A 17238-nucleotide genomic window follows, 5' to 3' on the forward strand; every position below is an offset into this window, starting at 1 on the left:
CTTGCTTAGCAGTCTTCTTCATAAGAAACGGAATTTGTGAAGTGAAACACTTTGTAGTTATAGCAGAGACTGAGACACATGAGAACAGGCTGAAAAAACGGAGGCAAAGAAAGCTGCGTTCACACGCGCCCGACTGATCCGGCCCGCATGAAGCTGCATTTTGCCCAATCTGGCCCGTGACCTAAAATGAGTTTGACACCCCTGATTTAAGGTGAAGTGACTAGTTCTCATAACAATGACCAAGTTCGTAGTAACTTGTCTGCAATTGCTATGGGCACAGGATGAGACTAAACTATTGAGGGTGTAAAGCAAAGCTGCAGATAAATTGCAAAGAAGTACACATGGTAAGATGTTCCCCCTTCCCCATATCTTAAAACCACTGCAGAACTCTAGTACAGTCTCTGCACTCTGTGGCAAACTCAATGACAACTTTAGCCTACTTCTTTGTAAAATCCACCTTCCTTTGATTGATTGTGTGATTCCAGCACAGTGCTGCCATTGCCTCAGAGCTCCAGGAATCCAGGTTCTATCCTGACCTCTGGAGTGGTCTGTGTGGAATTTGAATGTTCTACCTACCTCTGTCCGTGTGAGTACTCCCCCACCCCCCCCAAACACCTCCCCCGTCAGCTGCCACAGTTTCCTCCCATGCTTCAGAGATGTATCAGTTGCAAGATTGACTGCCCACAGCAATTGCCCCTTGTGCAACTGAGTGGTAGAACTTTGGTGTGGAGTGGGGTAGGAGTTGTCAGGAATCACATACTTCATTAGGAGTTTGAAGCAAGTTGTTGTTACCAGCGAATTTCTACAGATGCACTGTGGAGGGTGTTCTGACTGGTTGCATCACTGTCTGGTATGGAGCTCAGTGCACAGGGTCGAAAGAGGCTGCAGAGGAGTCAGTCAGCTCCAACGTGGACAAGTGCCCCCCCACTATTGAGGGCCTCTGATGCCTGAAGGTGGTGGCATCCATCATTAAGAACCCTCATCACTCAGACTTTTCTCATTAGTACCTTCAGGGAGGAAGTACTGAAGACCCACACTCAGCATTGTTGGAACAGCTTCTTCTGCTCTGCTGTCAGATTTCTGAACAGTCCACGAACCCATCAGCGCTACCTTATGATTCCTCTTTCACACTATCTATTTATTTATTTGTTTTACTGACTTTTTGCAATTTGTTACATTACGCCTGTATGGTTCTACTCTCACAAAACAACAAATAGCATGAATTATGACAGTGACAATAAGCCTAATTCTGATTCTGAATACAATAGGATCAGTGTCGGATTAATGTAAGTGGGCGCCTGATGCTTTACGCGGGCTTGGTGAGCTGAAGGGATTGTTTCAATGCTAAGTGAACCCATGACTCTGAACATTTCCTGCTCAACATGATATTAAGCATAGTTCACCTGAGCAACATTGACCCATTTACTGTACATTAATGTGAGATGACTACATTCTGAAAGAGAATGTTATGACCCACTGATGCACCATCAATAACTCACACTGAGACGTAGGCGAGATATCGGCTTTTATTGACTGGAAGAAGGAACCAGGAGTGAGTGTCTATCATACAAGGTCCTGGAGACTGAGGCCGATCTTCAGGCCGCAGGTCTCCTTTATACAGGGGCCTGTGGGAGGAGCCACAGGAGCAGTCAGCAGGCCACTTTGCGACTGTGATAAGTAACAAATAAAACTGATGTCATTGTGCCCAGAGGGTGTAAATATCAACACAGCTCATAAAGACAAAGTAACAAAGATGTTGGATGATCAGAATCAGGTTTATTATCACTGGCATGTGTCATGAAATTGGTTAACTTAGCAGCAGCAGTTCAATGCAATACATAATAAAGAAGAAAAATAAATCAATCAATTACAGGATATGTATATTGAATAGATTAAAAATCATGCAAAAATAGAAATAATATATATTAAAAAAGTAAAGTAGCGTTCAGGAGTTCAATGTCCATTTGGGAACCAGATGGCAGAGGGGAAGAAGCTGTTCCTGAATCACTGAGTATGTGCCTTCAGGCTTCTGTACCTCCTACCTGATGGTAACAGTGAAGAAAAGGGCCCTGGGTTCTGGGGGTCTTTAAAAATGGATGCTACCTTTCTGAAACACCACTTCTTGAAGTTGTCCTGGGTACTTTGTAGGCTAGTACCCAGATAGAGCTGACTAAATATATGACCCTCTGACCCTCTGCAGCTTCTTCTGGTCCTGTGCAATAGCCCCCCCCCCACCCCCCATCCATACTAGACAATGATGCAGCCCATCAGAATGCTGTCTGCAGTGCACCTATCGAAGTTTTTGAATGTTTTTGTTGACATACCAAATCTCTTCAAACTCCTGAAGAATTATAGTTGCTGTCTTGCCTTCTTTATAGCTGTCAGTGTTGGAGTGTTGGCCCCTTCAACACTTTTTAAATATATTATTTCTGTTTTCTGCATGGTTTTTAATCTATTCAATATACAGATACTGTAATTGATTTATTTATTTATTATTAATTTTTTTCTTCTTCTATGTTATCTGTTGCATTGAACTTCCGCTGTTCAGTTAACAAATTTCATGACACATGTCAGTGATAATCAACCTGCTTCTGATTCTGATGAGCTGGGGGTGAACTTCAGGGAAAAGAAACCCAGCCCACAATCTCTTCCTGTAATCAAAGTCCTGTAATCCAGGAGAATTCTTGTGAATCCCCTTTACAGTCCCTCCAGTGCAGTCTCATTCTTTCTGCACTGTGGTGACCAGAACTTCGCACAATACTCCAAGGGCAACTTTAACTAATGTGTTTGTAAAATTTCAACATGACGTCCCAACTTTAAATTCTTTGTTCCAATCTGCAGAGATAAGTGTGCCAAATAACCTCTTCACCACACTTAGGATGTATGTTGTCATGTTAGGGAACTGCTGACTTGAAACCCTAGGTGTATCTGCTTCTCAGTGTTCTACTCTTTACTTCAAATGCCCTGCCCCTATTTGACTACAAAATATACCACCTTGCACTTGTCAAGATTAATTATTTTTATTATTCATTCAAGGGATGTGGGTTTTGTATGATGAGGCAGTATTTAATTGCACATCCCCAATTGACCTTGAGAAGTTGTGCTGTATTCCTGAATTGCTGCAGTCCTTGAGGTGTGGGCGTGCTGACAGTGCAATTACAGAGAGTGTTTCAGGATTTTAACCCAATAATAGCAAAGGCACAGTGATATCCTCCTGGAGCACAACGACCTTGTGGTTTGGAGGCTTGCATGCCTCAATGACCCAGAGAGCTATGTTGGCTGGAATACATATTGGCTCGTGGTAGGGTCACCAATGCCAAACAGGTCAAAGGGTAGAGGACAGACTAAAAGTGGTCCACTGGTCCTCCAGATTTGGAGGTTCAGTTCAGGGCTAACAACTCTGACAGTTAAAACAAAATTGTTATGGAAACACCAATTCTTCTACATCTGAGTGCAACTGTATTCCCACGTCCCCAGCCGGCTCTTGCATGACTGACAGTAGTGAAAACCTAGAAGAAGGTACTGATATGATGGAGGAAGCCCTGCACGCCGCCAGAGATAGAGGATCTTTATTGCTGTGCTACAAGCCAGCAGCATAACAGGCAGTAAGAATAAGAATAAGTAAGAATAAGAATAAGAATAAGTAAGAATAAGAATAAGTAAGAATATATTTCCAAGACAAGATGTGTGTCTTGGAGGGCAACTTCAGGATGGTGATCCTGTGCTTTTGCTGCCCTTATCTTTCTAGCTGTTAGAGGTCGTGGGTCTTGAATACGTTATGTGAGGAGTTACGTTGGGCAGTGTTTACGGACCTATTACAGAGCATACAGCAGATGGTACAAACCCTTACTACAGTGTAGTGGTGGTGGAGTGAGTGAATTGCTATTGGTATTGGTTTATTATTGTCACATGTACCAAGATAATGGCAAAAAGCTTTCCCTGGAAACTATAACAATGCAGAATAAAGTGTAAAAGCTGCAGGGAAAGTGCAGTGCAGGTGCAAGATCATGATGAGGTAGATTATGAAGTCAAGCGTCCACTTTATCGAACAGGAGTTCCACGTGGATAGGATGCCTAGCAACTAGGCTGCTGTGCTCTGCGGGGTATCCAGCTTCTTGAGTGACATTGAAGCTGCAGACATTCAGGCTCTTGCCTTGCAGGTGGTGGATCGACTTCAGGTAGTTAAGGGCTGAGTTACTCGCTGCAGAATTCCAAGGCTCTGACCTGCTTTTGTGGGCACATCCTGTGTATGGGTACTTGTGTTCAGTTTCTGGTCAATATTAATGCCCTCAGGATTTTGATACTAGGGGTTTCAGTGATGGTGATGTCACTGAATTTCAGGGAGAGAAAAAGCTGGATTGTATCTTCCAGTATTTTGTGTGTGTTCCTTGAATTTCCAGCATCTGCAGATTTTCTCTTCTTGGATATCACCATTGTTTGGCATTTCTGTGGCACTAATGTTACTTGCCAGTTGTCAGCCCAGACTTGGAAATTGTCCAAATCTTGCTACATTTGAATGTGGACCATTTCATTATTTGAGAAATTGTAAATGGTGCTGAACATTCTACAATTATCAGTGAGCATCCCTAAATCTAATCATACAAAAGAGGGGCCATGTTGAGGCAGCTGAAGATGGCTGGGCCTAGGACACTACCCTAAGGAATGTCTTGTGGTTGGGCCTAGGAGGATGGCTGGGCCTAGGACACTATCCTGAGGAATGTCTTATAGCTGGGCCTACTAAGATAGCTTGTGGTTGGGCCTAGGAAAATGGCTGGGCCTAGGACATTACCCTAAAGAATGTCTTGTGGTTGGGCCTAGGAAGATGACTGGGCCATTACCTTAGGGAATATCTTGTGGTTGAGATGATTAATCTCCAATCTTCCAGCCAGCAGAAGGTTTCCCTCACCAATTCTAGTTTAGCCAGGGCTCCTTGAGCCACATTTGACCAAATGCTGCCTAGCTGGTTGAGGGCAGTTTCTCTTGGTTCACCACCAGAGGTCAGTTATGTTGTTCATGTTCAGACTAAAGCTAAAATCTGATCAGAAGTTCAGTGGCTTTGATAGAACCCAAAAGGAAGGGGTCAGCAGTTTCAAATTACCTGTATGTCAACCTCTCTGAAGATGTATAATGATCTAATTACAAAGAGGGCACATCAGCAGCTTTATTTCATTAGGAGTTTGAGGAGACTTGGTATGTCACCAAGGACTCTCAGAAATTTCTACAGATGACTGTGGAGAACGTACTAACTGCTTGCGTCACCATCTGGTAAGGAGGGGCCACTGCACAGGATTGGAAGAAGCTGCAGAGGGTTGCAAACCCAGCCAGCTCCATCACGGACACTAGCCTCCCCTGCATCAAGGATACCTTCAAAAGGCCATGTCTCAAAAAGGCGGCATTGACCGCGAAGGACCGCCATCACTCAGGACATACCCTCTTCTCATTGCTACCGTTAAGGAGGAGGTGCAGGAGCCTGAGACACACACTCAATGTTTCAGGAACAGCTTCTTCCCCTCAGCCATCTGATTTCTGAACGGGTATTGAACCCACGAACACCATCCCACTATTTTTTGTTGTGTGCTTTTTGCATTACTTATTTGATTTTTACATACTCTTATTGGAATATATAGTTTTAATTATTATGTATTACAATGTACTGCTACTGCAAAGTAACGACAAATTTCTTGACATATGCCAGTGATATTTAACCTGATTCTGAACTGAGCTTCGGTGTACAGGCTGTTGTAAACAAGTACCTTTTGATAGTGCTGATGAATATCCCTTCCTTTACTTGCTGATATCTGAGAGTAGACTAATGTGGTTGTAATTGGCTGGGTTGGAATTGTTCTGCTTGTGTAGATAGGACATAACTTTAGATTATATCGGATTAATTTTATTTGTCACATGTGCATTGAAATATACAATGAAATATGTTGTTTGTGTCAATGACCTACACAGTCCGAATATGTGTTGGGAGCAGCCTGCAAGTGTTGCTATGCTCCGATGCAAACATCACATGGCCAGGATTTATTAATCCTAACCCATAGATCCTTGGAATGTGAGATGAAACTGGAGCACCAGGAGGAAACCCAGAGAGAATGTACAAACTTCTTATGGACAGCAGCAGGAATTGAACCCCGATCACTGATTCCTGGCGCTATAAAGCGTAATGCTAACCACTACACTACCATGCCACCCTTTCCCACTACACTACCATCCCACTTTTCCACATCCCACATTTCCCACATCCCAAATAGATGCCAGTATTGCCGCTGTATAGGAACAGCTTGACAGCAAGTTTTGCAAAACTGGCTTGCCCACAGAAGGCAAAGAGTGGTTGTAGACAGGTCATATTCTGCATGGAGGTTGGTGACCAGTGGTGTCCCTCAGGGATCTGTTCTGGGACGCCTACTCTTTGATATTTTTATAAATGACTTTGATGAAGAAGTAGAGGGATGGGTTAATGAATTTGATGATGCAAAGGTTATGGGTGTTGTGGATAGCGTGGAGGGCTGTCAGAGGTTATAGCAAGACATTGATAGGATGCAAAACTGGGCTGAGAAGTGGCAGTGGAGTTCAACCCAAATAAGTGTGAAATGGTTAATTTTGGTAGGTCAAATATGATGACAGAATATATTATTAACAGTAAGACTCTTGGCAGTGTGGAGGATCAGAGGGATCTTGGGGTCCAAGTCCATAGGGCACTCAAAGTTGCTGCGCAGGTTAACTCTGTGGTTAAGAAGGCATATGGTGCATTGGCCTTCATCAACCGTGGGATTGAGTTTAAAAGCCGAGAGGTAAATGTTACTTCTATATAAGACCCTGGTTGAGTGAACTCAGCCTTTTCTCTTTGGAGCGACAGAGGATGAGAGGTGACCTGATAGAGGTGTACAAGATAATGAAAGGCATTGATCGTGTGGATAGTTAGAGGCTTTTCCCCAGGGCTGAACTAGCTAGCATGAGAAGACATAGTTTTAAGGTGCATAGTTTTAAGGGAAGTGGTACAGAGGAGATATCAGGGGTAAGTTTTTTACACAGTGAGTGGTAAGAGTGTGGAATGGGCTGCTGGTGGCGGTGATGGAGGTATAAACAATATGGTCTTTTAAGAGACTCCTGGATGGGTACATGGAGCTTAGAAAAATAGAGACTATGGGTAAGCCCAAGGTAGTTCTAAGATTCATGTTTGGCACTGTTTTGTGGGCCGAAGGGCCTGTATTGTGCTGGAGGTTTTCTATGTTTCTGTTTTGTGGAGAGCATGTCTTCATTCGAAGATCCAACCAATTTACCCTCTGATCTACACCCTGCTGTTGCCTTTGGCAATAACAGAGGTGCCGTATCCCTGTGGTACACCTCCCATCACAGACATTCAGTCAGAAAAACATGCTTTCACTCCTACCCATCATCTCCTATCACTGTCAGTTTTGGATCCAGTTACCCAGCTGATCTTCGATCACATGCAGTAATGCTCTGGATGAGCCTAGCATATGAGACCTTGTCCAATGTCTTGATGATGTCCACAGAAACAACATCTACCACTCTGCTTTCATCAGCAGTCTTTATTTTCTCCTCAAATCCTAGGTCAAGTTAATCAGCAGCACACAAGAGTTGCTGGAAGAACTCAGCAGGCCAGGCAGCATCTATGGAAAAGAGTAAACTGCAACATTTTGGGCTGAGATCCTTTATCAGGGTCTGACAGTTTACACTTTTCCATAGATGCTACCTGGCCTCCTGAGTTCCTCCTGCATTTTGTGTGTATTACTGTGATTTCTAGCATCTGCAGATTTTCTCTTGTTTCAAATTAATGAGACAGTGTTTCTTCTGAATAAACCCAAGCTTACTATACTTCATCAGTCCCTGCCTTTCAAATGTGCGAAGATCCTGTTTCTTAGAATCCTTTCCAATCATTTCCCTATCACTAACATCACTAAATCATCACTACCATAAAGATTGCCGGCTTGTGATGAATCTCTGTGCTCCTCCATAGGTTGTGGAGACCCAGTCGTTGACTGCATCCCCAACTTGGAGCAAAACGTTTCTGGATATTAGAGGAACTGTGGGATGTGGGGATAGTGCAGGAAGGTGATGTTGGGGTGGACATTCTGATATTGTCTTGTTGAATGGTGAAACAGGCTCAAAAGTGCCGTGTAGCTGCTCATGTTCCTATTTTAATGGGTTTATTGTTTAAACGGGACTAGTGCAGGTCAGCAAGTGCTTGTTGGGACAAGGGGTAGAAGAGGTTGGGAGAAGTTCATAGAAGTGTCATAGAGATGGAAGTGAAACAGCGCCAGCTACCTGGATTCAGTTTCTGCTGCTGCCTGTAAGGAGCTTACACGTTCTCCCCATAACTGCATGGGATTTCTCCGGGTGCTCTGGTTTCCTCCCACAGTCCAAAGATGAACGGGTTTGTAGGTCAATTGGTCACAAGGGTATAATTGTGTGGAGTGGGGTCTTTGAGCTGGAAGGACCTGCTGCTGTCCTTTGCTGTAATTTTCTATGGTTCTAACATAGTATTAACGTCCAGAGTTCATATGGGAGTTAAAGTATCACACTGAGGTTACATGCATCCTCGGTGCAGTTCAGATATTTACTGAAGAGAACGAAGGGTTTAGTTTAAGAAGTATCACTAACACATCCCATCATCCAACTCCCTGGACATGGTTTTCAGCAGTTTTCCAACTGAACTGGTTGATGTTGAGGTGGGATGACTGGATCAGCACTTATATCTGAACAGAAGCAGAGAGGGCGGTGATGCACCATCAATAACTCACTCAGAGACGTAAAGGCGAGATATCAGCTTTTATTGACTGGAAGAAGGAACCAGCAGTGAGTGACCATCATACTACATCCTGGAGACTGAGGCCGAGCATCAGGCCTCGATCGCCTTTATACAGGGGTCTGTGGGAGGAGCCACAGGAGCAGTCAGCAGGGGACGTGTCCAGACAGGCACACGTAGTTCACCACAGGCGAAGATGAAGGATCTTTCAAAAACCTCTTTACTTTTGTTACCGGGTCTGCAAATGCATTCTATACAAGACCTGACAAGTGCCTTTAATGCTTAATGCAGTCAGAAATAGAAACAGCACAAAAGTGGAGAGCACTTCCCCATTAGATACATGGACGGGAGAGGTCTGGAGGGTTATGGACCTAGTGCAGGTCAATGGGACGAGTGGAATAAAGTTTTGGCACAGACTATAAGGGCCAAATGGCCTGTTTTCTGTGCTGTAGTGTACTATGGTTCTGTTAATATTCTGTATTATAGAACACTCCTCACATTTTTCTAATTCCATCATGGAGAATACAGATTACCCCTGAATGTGACATGGATATGGCATTGAACTGACAACCACATTCCCACAGACATACGAGTAAACTCAGTTTTGTAAATTGGTAAAAGTCAATTTCCCCTCCTCCCTCCTCTGTTCTGAGAGGTTTACCAATAGCTTGCCTTAACATGCTAACCGTGATATTGATGTTGACTTATTTGGTTTCAGTGATCCCGCTGACAACGTGAAAGGAATTGTGTATCTCATGGACTGATAATTGAGTGTAATAATATGCATGAGAATATTGCCTGTGGAATTGTAGAATTGCTCAACAAGGCACTGAGCTCATACACACTAAAGCAGCTCCTAGAACTCACCTGACTTAATTGTAAGACTTTCTCTAGATTGTTAGAGTCCCACTCCAGTCGTACTTAAGTCTCAATGTGTCTTGCTAGATAGGTTTTTAAAGAAATGTGGGTAAGGTTTCTGCTAAGTCATTAAAAACACAGTAACTCTCTCAGAATGGAGAGGAGGAATGTATGCCAGTGCTAGGAGGGAACTAGTGAGCCTTTTGAAATTCATTTACTTATCACATGTGCAACAAAACATGCAGTGAAATGAATCATTTGTGTTAACAGCCAACACAACCCAAGGATGTGGAGGCAACCACACATCCCAGTGCCAGCAGTGTTCAGCAGAACAACACAAACAACAGCAACAAGAGGACAACAGCAAAACAAACCCCTTTCCTCCCTCCCACCCACTCACACACCCAACCCCAGGACAGGCAAACTCCAACCCAGGATAGAAGGCCTATGGTCCTCCACCCTCCCGTGGGTTCATGGACTTGCTGACATCGGGGCTATGACTTCCTCAGCGGACTCGCAGATTTGCAAACCCAGGGCTTCAGGCACCGGATCTCCAATCAAACTTTGGGCTTTAACCTTTGGTACTTTTAACATCTGTGTGAGCAACTTGAAATGCTCGCAGCTTAGGGTGACAGGAATTCCTGGTGATTCCTCCTGCCTTTGCAATTTTATATTAGGATATGAATGTTATTACTGAAAACCAGAGGATTCAAGAATTATTCCACCTCCATTATCATCAGGACATTCTAATGCTGCATATCAAAGTTGCACAGAGCTAAAACTACATTTTCAGCTTTCACAGAACAGTGCCATTGGGTTGTCCAGTGCAACCTCACACTCAGTCTGACATTATAGGGTGCAGGTCTGTGTCCTCAGATGGCCTGTTTCAAATTCTTCCACTTCTCAACATGTAGCCTAACAGTTATGATCTGGGTAGGCATCTCTTGATGGGATAAGACACAATACAGGCAGTTCTGTTCCATCTGTAGAGTCATGTTTATAGAGTTAATTCATAAACACTGCAATGACAGGACACTGGTGGGAGAGTGCTCCCAAAGGGTTGGTGGCACCTGAATAGGCTACTTTCAGCAGAAGGCATGTCCTTAAAAGGAGTGAGTCATCCCCTCTCCGGTTGCTCCCGGAGAAGACACAAGAGACTGCAGATGCCGGAACAGGAGGCAACAAACAAGGTGCTGCAGGAGCTAAGTTGTAGTCAGGCAGCCTCTATGGAGGGAAATAGACAATTAATGCATGAGTTTGTACCAGAGGTTAGGATGATAAATGCTATTTGTGTGCCTAGGACCAAATTCAGTTAGTCTGTGTGTAAATTAGTATTGCCTTTCATAAGGTCTGTGGTCTGAGAAATACCACTGCAGATGAACTTTGCCTGTTGCTTTTTTGGGTGAGTTTTAACCAAAGCAAAACAATGCAAGAAGGAACATGTCTTACCATAAGGTGAAGAGACAAAGTTTCCATAAGTCACTAAAGCACCTAAATTGCCCTGTCTTGCATAAATCTGCATCTGCACCAACATGGATTCTGGATTTGTGTGAACACATTTCATGCTTTTCATTTAGGATATCTACTTCCAGCATCAGCACTTTGATGTGGGGTATAGGTAAATTAGATTTACAGCACTGTAGATTTAGACAGACACACACAGGAACAGGCAGGGAAAAGAGGGGTACAGAATATGTGCAGGCAGATGGGATTAGTTAGATTGACTTTATGGTCAATGCAGATGAGGTCCGAATGGCCCGTTCCATGTCTAATTCTGCAATGACCCGAGACATTTACCAGCAGCAGTCTAGTTATCCAATAACCCCCTCAGCTGCCTCATATGATTGATTGCCAGTGCAGAGCAGTTTAATGCTGCCCGTTACACTAAACTTTGAGGTTGACTCAAATCTGTATCTGATCAATATCCCTCAAACCTGTACTGGATTTGAACCAAACATTGTCCTACAACATTGTCCCACAATATTGTCCCACATGATTATCCAACATCATTAAGCGAAGCCTGTTCCATATTTTCTTCTTTTCTGTTGCAAAGAAGTCCCTTATCTTGTTGATAGTGGATTTCTGTGTTAACAAAAATGAAATTTATCCAAAATTCTGCACATGATCTAGTGCTTCTGAAGTTAAAGCTCTCTAATGACATTCTATTAAATTTGTTTATGTCTATTAAACATAAGGCAGGATTCAAGCTTGATTCTTTCCTGTTAGGCAGACACCCATAATTAATTACAAAAAGTGCTGCTCATTCATGCAAATCTTTCTGATTGAAGTGTATTCAGCGTATTTGTACTTTAGAGCTCTGTTCTCCAGTTAAAGGATTTTCTGATGGGTTTGGACTTAATCCAGTGGAAATTTATTAGTTTCTGTTTACTTAACCCTTTTTGGTAACTGCATTTAATCAGCTTTTGAGTGCTTTAGAGAGACACTGCAATGGGTTTGACACTTTGTCATTGCACACCAGTGATTTTCTGCATTCAACTGAAGAGTAATGTATGAAAGATTGCCAGCTTAACTGGACCAGCAATTGGAACACCTGAGTCCAAGAGTTTAGAGGTTGGGTTATTCTGAGGTGAGTGAGGCTAACCATCTGAGTTGCCAAAGCTTTTACCTCATGCACAGTATGGGGGTTAGATGAACATTGAAAAGAGAGACTGAACAATCAAAAGACCCAGCCACTCACTATTGTCCACACTGCAGCAAAATATGTGGATCCCAGATCAGCTACACCTGAGGACCCACCAATAGACAACTCCTGAGAGAATCTAATATTCACCTCAAGTGATCACACTACTACATTGAAATACTCTCCTTGTGACTGGTCCCACAAGAGAGTTGGCAACCTCAAGAGAGCAGCTCTTTCAGGTGGCACCTCAACCATTGCTTAAGCATTCAATTCTTCTACTCACCGAAGCTATTCTGATAGCACCTCCGAAATCCCCTGTTCAGTGGTGGGAAGGTTGTCCACACCACCACGCTGTTTGACCTGGAGCAACAGTTTAAAGGTGGCCTCACTGAGGAGATGGGGTGCTTTAATCTACTTAGCTTGCCTACCTAGCTATAGGTACAAAGCCACCGGTGGGCAAGGTAAGTAGTTTGGAGTAGCCCAACCCTGCTCAGTCAGGTCTCCTTTACAGTGTTCATATGTGTCAGAGAGGATCTCAATGAATCCAACCAAATATTGAAAGTCCGAGATAATGGATGGGGAAAGAATGTATCCAATAGTTTGAGAGTCTAGCACTAGAACCTTAGAATAGAAGGATGTCCCTTTAGAACAGATATGAGGAATTTCCTTAGCCGGAAGGTGATGAATCTGTGGAGTTCATGGCCGCAGATGGCTGTAGAGGTTAAGTCAATGGATATATTTAAAGTTGAGGTTAATAGCTTCTTGATTAGTATGATGCATGGTTCCGGGGTTGAACACCTCATGGGTTTTTTTCTCACTCTTTTCTTGCTTTAGTAGGTTTTTTTCTCTTTTTTTGTGTCACCATTTTTTCAATCCTTAATATTGTTTTTTTTTTCCTCTCTTGAGACATTGTAAGTGTTACTTACTTCGATGTACTCTTGTATTTTGGATAATAATAATAATAATAAAAAGATTTGAAAAGAAAAGATGAGTAAATGGTTCAAAGGTTATAGGGAGAATGCAGGAAAATAGGGTTGAGAGGAAAAATAAATGAGCCACGATTGACTGATGGATCAGACTCCATGGCCCAATGGCCTGATTCCACTCCTACTTCTCAACTAAGACCCATGGCCCTCAGGCCCTTTCACCCCTCTAAGCACAGTGTAACGTCATAGGCGCAAGGTAATATGAACAAAAGATAAATAATACCTTAAAATATCTCTTACAATGGAAGGAGGTGCACAGTATTCTTATTAGAATTTCTTATAAAACGTAGAATGTTTTATAAGAGAATATCTGCAGATGCGGGAAATCCAAGCAACACACACAACATGCTGGAGGAACTCAGCAGGCCAGGCAGCATCTATGGAAAAGAGTACAGTCCACGTATTAGGCTGAGACCTTTTATCAGGACTGCTTGGATTTCCGGCATCTGCAAGTTTTTTCCTGTTTGTGAGAAGTCTCCCGGTATTTCATTGTATCCTTCTTGTATTTTTCAGGGGCATTATGTATGGCTTTGTCCTGGGGATGGTACAGCTGGGACACCTGGGCAAGCTGGACTTCTTCTTCACCGACTGCCTATTCTTCGGAGCTCTGATTTCAGCCACTGACCCAGGCAAGTAAAGAAGGACAAGACAGATCAGACAATGAGAGACAGTCTTCCCTGGGATAGTAAATTGGATTCAACTTTGTCTCAGTAGAAGAAACCAGAGAGTAGCAGTAAATGGTTGCCTCTGACTGGAGGCCTGTCACTAGTGATGTGCAGCAGGGACCGCAGCTGGGTATTTAATATTTCAGTAATATTTGAGTAAACTTGTAAATATATTGTTTGATTAGGCATTCTTTGTTGTCTATGTAATTCATTATGGTTATATCTAAAAATATGCTAATTGCATACATCATGACATTACCACATGATAAGTGCGTGCACCTTGCTTAAAGTAAAAACAAAGTTAGACTCAAATTTCAGACCCTCATGTCTTCCTTTGAATTAGTTTAATGTTTGGAAGTTATAAAACATAACAGGTTTGTTGTTGTTTGTCCTGATCTGGTTGATAATGTAGTAAATGTATCAGCAAATTTGCAGGTGGCACCAAGATTGGGGGCAGAATGGACAGCCAGGAACGCTGTCAAAGCTTGCAGTGGGATCTGAACCAACTTGAAAAATGGCAGATGAAATTTAATGCACACAAGTGTGAATTGCTGCACTTTGGGAAGACAGACCAGGGTAGGACCAAAACAGGAACACAAGTAATTCTGCAGGTGCTGGAAATCCAAAGCAACATACACGAAATCCTGGAGGAACTCAGCAGGTCAGGCAGCAACGATGGAAAATGAACGAACAGTTGGCATTTCGGGCCAAGACCCTTTTTCAGGACTAGAAAGGAAGGGGGATGATGCCAGAATGAAAAGGTGGGAGCAGGGGAAAGTGATAGGTGAAGCCAGGTGGCTGGGAAAGGTAAAGGGGTGCAGAAGAAGGAATGTGATAGGAGGGGAGAATGGATCAGAGGAGAAAGGGAAGAAGGAGGAGCACCAAGGGGAGTTAAACAGAGTGTAGCAGGGCAATGAGAAGTGCTGTAGAACAAAGGGATTTGGGAATACAGGTCCATAATTCCTTGAAAGTAGCATCACAGGTAGATGCTGTAGGGTTGTAAAGAAACCTTTTGGCACATTAGATTTCATAAATCAAGGCAATGAGTACAGCAGTTGGAATGTTATGTTGAAGTTGTGTAAGACATTGTTGAGGTTTAATTTAGAGTATTGTGTGCAACTCTGGCTGCCTATCTATAGGAAAGATGTCAATTAGATTGACAGAGTATGGAAAAAATTTACAAGGATGTTGCTGGGACTTGAGGACCTCAGTTATAGGGAAAGTTTGAATGGGTTAGGACTGTATTCCCTGGAGTGTAGGAGAATGAGGGGAGATCTGATAGAGGTATACAAAATTATGAGTGATACAGAAAGCGCAAATTCTAGCAGGCTTTATCCACTGTAGTTGGATGAGACTAAACTAGACGTCATAGGTTAAAGTGAAAGGTGACATATTTAAGGGGAACCTGAGATGGAACTTCTTCATTCAGAGGGTGGTGTGAGTGTGGAAGGAGTTGCCAGTGGAAGTGGTAGTGAAGGGTTAAATTGCAAAATTTAAGTACATGAATAGGAGAGGAATGGAGAGCGGTGATCTAGGTACAAGCCAATGGGACTAGCAGAATAATAGTTTGGCATGGACTAAATGGGCCTAAGGGCCTGTTTCTGTGCTTTGTGACTCTCTATCCATTTCTGTGCATGGATTGTTAACTCAACAGTACATCCCTATCAGCATTCTGTGCCCAGTCCTCAATGGCTCATTGTGGGAGGCTCACTTCCCATGGGAAGGAGAGTGTTGTGGAAAGTTTCAGAAATTGATATTTGTTCGGTAGTTATTGACTTAATTGATTTAAAGCTTTAGAGTCTAGGATCAGAGGGCAGAGCCTCAGAATAGAAAGATGTCCCTGTAAAATAGAGAGGAGGAGGAATTTCTTTAGCCAGAAAGTTGTGAATCTGTGGAATTTGTTGCTACATAGGGCCATAGAGGCCAAATCATTGGGAATATTTAAAACAAAGGTTGACAGGTTCTTGATTAGTAAGGGCATCAAAAGTTAGGGGGAGAAGGCAGGAGAAGAGGTTTGAGAGGGAATAATTAGTTAGCCATGATTGAATAGCAGAACAGACTCAGTGGGCTGAATGGCCTTCCTCTGTTCCTATGTTGCAAGTTCTTTCACATTCCAGACCGTACCTCCTTAAAGAAATGCTTTCATTTTAGGTTGGCTTGCATTTCAGAAATGTTTGAGGCCACCCTTAATAGGAACACTGCATGGATGCATATATTGCAGATGGTAATTCGAGTGGGGTGATTTTCTCGGGGGGGGGGGTGGAGTGACCTCTGGCATTGGGATTGCAAGCGAGTGATGTGAGCTGGCCACAGACAAGTCTCCATATTGGTAGGACAGCAAGTAGAGTGAGGAAATGCAAGGAGGGCCACAAGGATCCATTAAAGATGAGTTGCATTACTTGGAGCGCACAGCACACCCACAGCTAGAGCCCAGATTCTGCACAGGTTAGTTGCCCTCTTCCTTCCTCCTTTTCCTGTATAAAGTTCGGCCGGTCTCATATCTGGCAACAGCTCTGTGAGGGTGCCAGGGTAGTGGTGGAAGCAGAATCACTACATTGGAAACTTAAGTTATAAGTTGGTTTATTATTGTCATACGTACTACGGTACAGAGAAAAGCTTAGTTTTGCATGCAATACATATGGGCCATTTTGGTACATCGAGGCAGCACAAGGGAAAGCAATAACAACACTAATGCGATAGTGATGTTTCAGATGCTGTTGAATAAGCAAGGGGAATGGTAGGATATGGATCAAGTGCAGATAGAAGGAATCTAGTTTAATTCAGCATCATGTTCAGTGCAAACATCGTGGGCCAAAAAGTCTGTACCTGTCCTCTTCTGTGTTCTGAGTGACTCTGGCATCAAGTCAGGGCCATTACATGGAAGGTAACATTAGAGTAATCTTGCATTGCTGTGTGAGATTAGCGCTTTTGTGCACAAGCACATACTGCTATTGAGGGGAAGTAATCTTGCACCTTCTCTGAAGCTGTGGTAACAGCCCCAGTTTTTTCAGCAGCTGTGCAGTCTTTGGAAAGGGGGCAGAAGAATGATAGAGATGAGCTGGTGGGGTTAGTGACATTGGGGTTGTCTATGAAGATTAAGTTGAGATTAAGCAGGGATGTTCGACGTTATGTTGAGCTTTCATAAAGTAAATAAGCAAATTAATTTTCTCTGGGCAGAAAGGGTTGTATCCTGCGGATACAGAATTGGTGAAAGGATGGAGGGAAGATGAGGAAAATGACTTTAAACAGCAAAATGCTGGCTTTGAAACATCTGCAGCATTCATTGGAATCTGCCCATAGCTGCAGACCCTCTCCACT

General features: G+C 43.1%; 1 protein-coding gene across 1 annotated transcript in view; it reads left to right on the forward strand.

Annotated features, from left to right (window-relative positions):
* The window catches only part of LOC132407357 (sodium/hydrogen exchanger 9-like), a 543724-nt gene that overhangs the window by 138130 nt on the left and 388356 nt on the right, over positions 1–17238 (forward strand). The window contains exon 5 of the mRNA XM_059993730.1: positions 13769–13884. Within this exon, the coding sequence (XP_059849713.1) occupies positions 13769–13884 (116 nt within the window). The remainder of the gene's footprint in view (positions 1–13768; positions 13885–17238) is intronic.

The sequence above is a fragment of the Hypanus sabinus genome, chromosome 2 (assembly GCF_030144855.1).
Source record: "Hypanus sabinus isolate sHypSab1 chromosome 2, sHypSab1.hap1, whole genome shotgun sequence".
NCBI classification, from domain to species: Eukaryota; Metazoa; Chordata; class Chondrichthyes; order Myliobatiformes; family Dasyatidae; genus Hypanus; species Hypanus sabinus.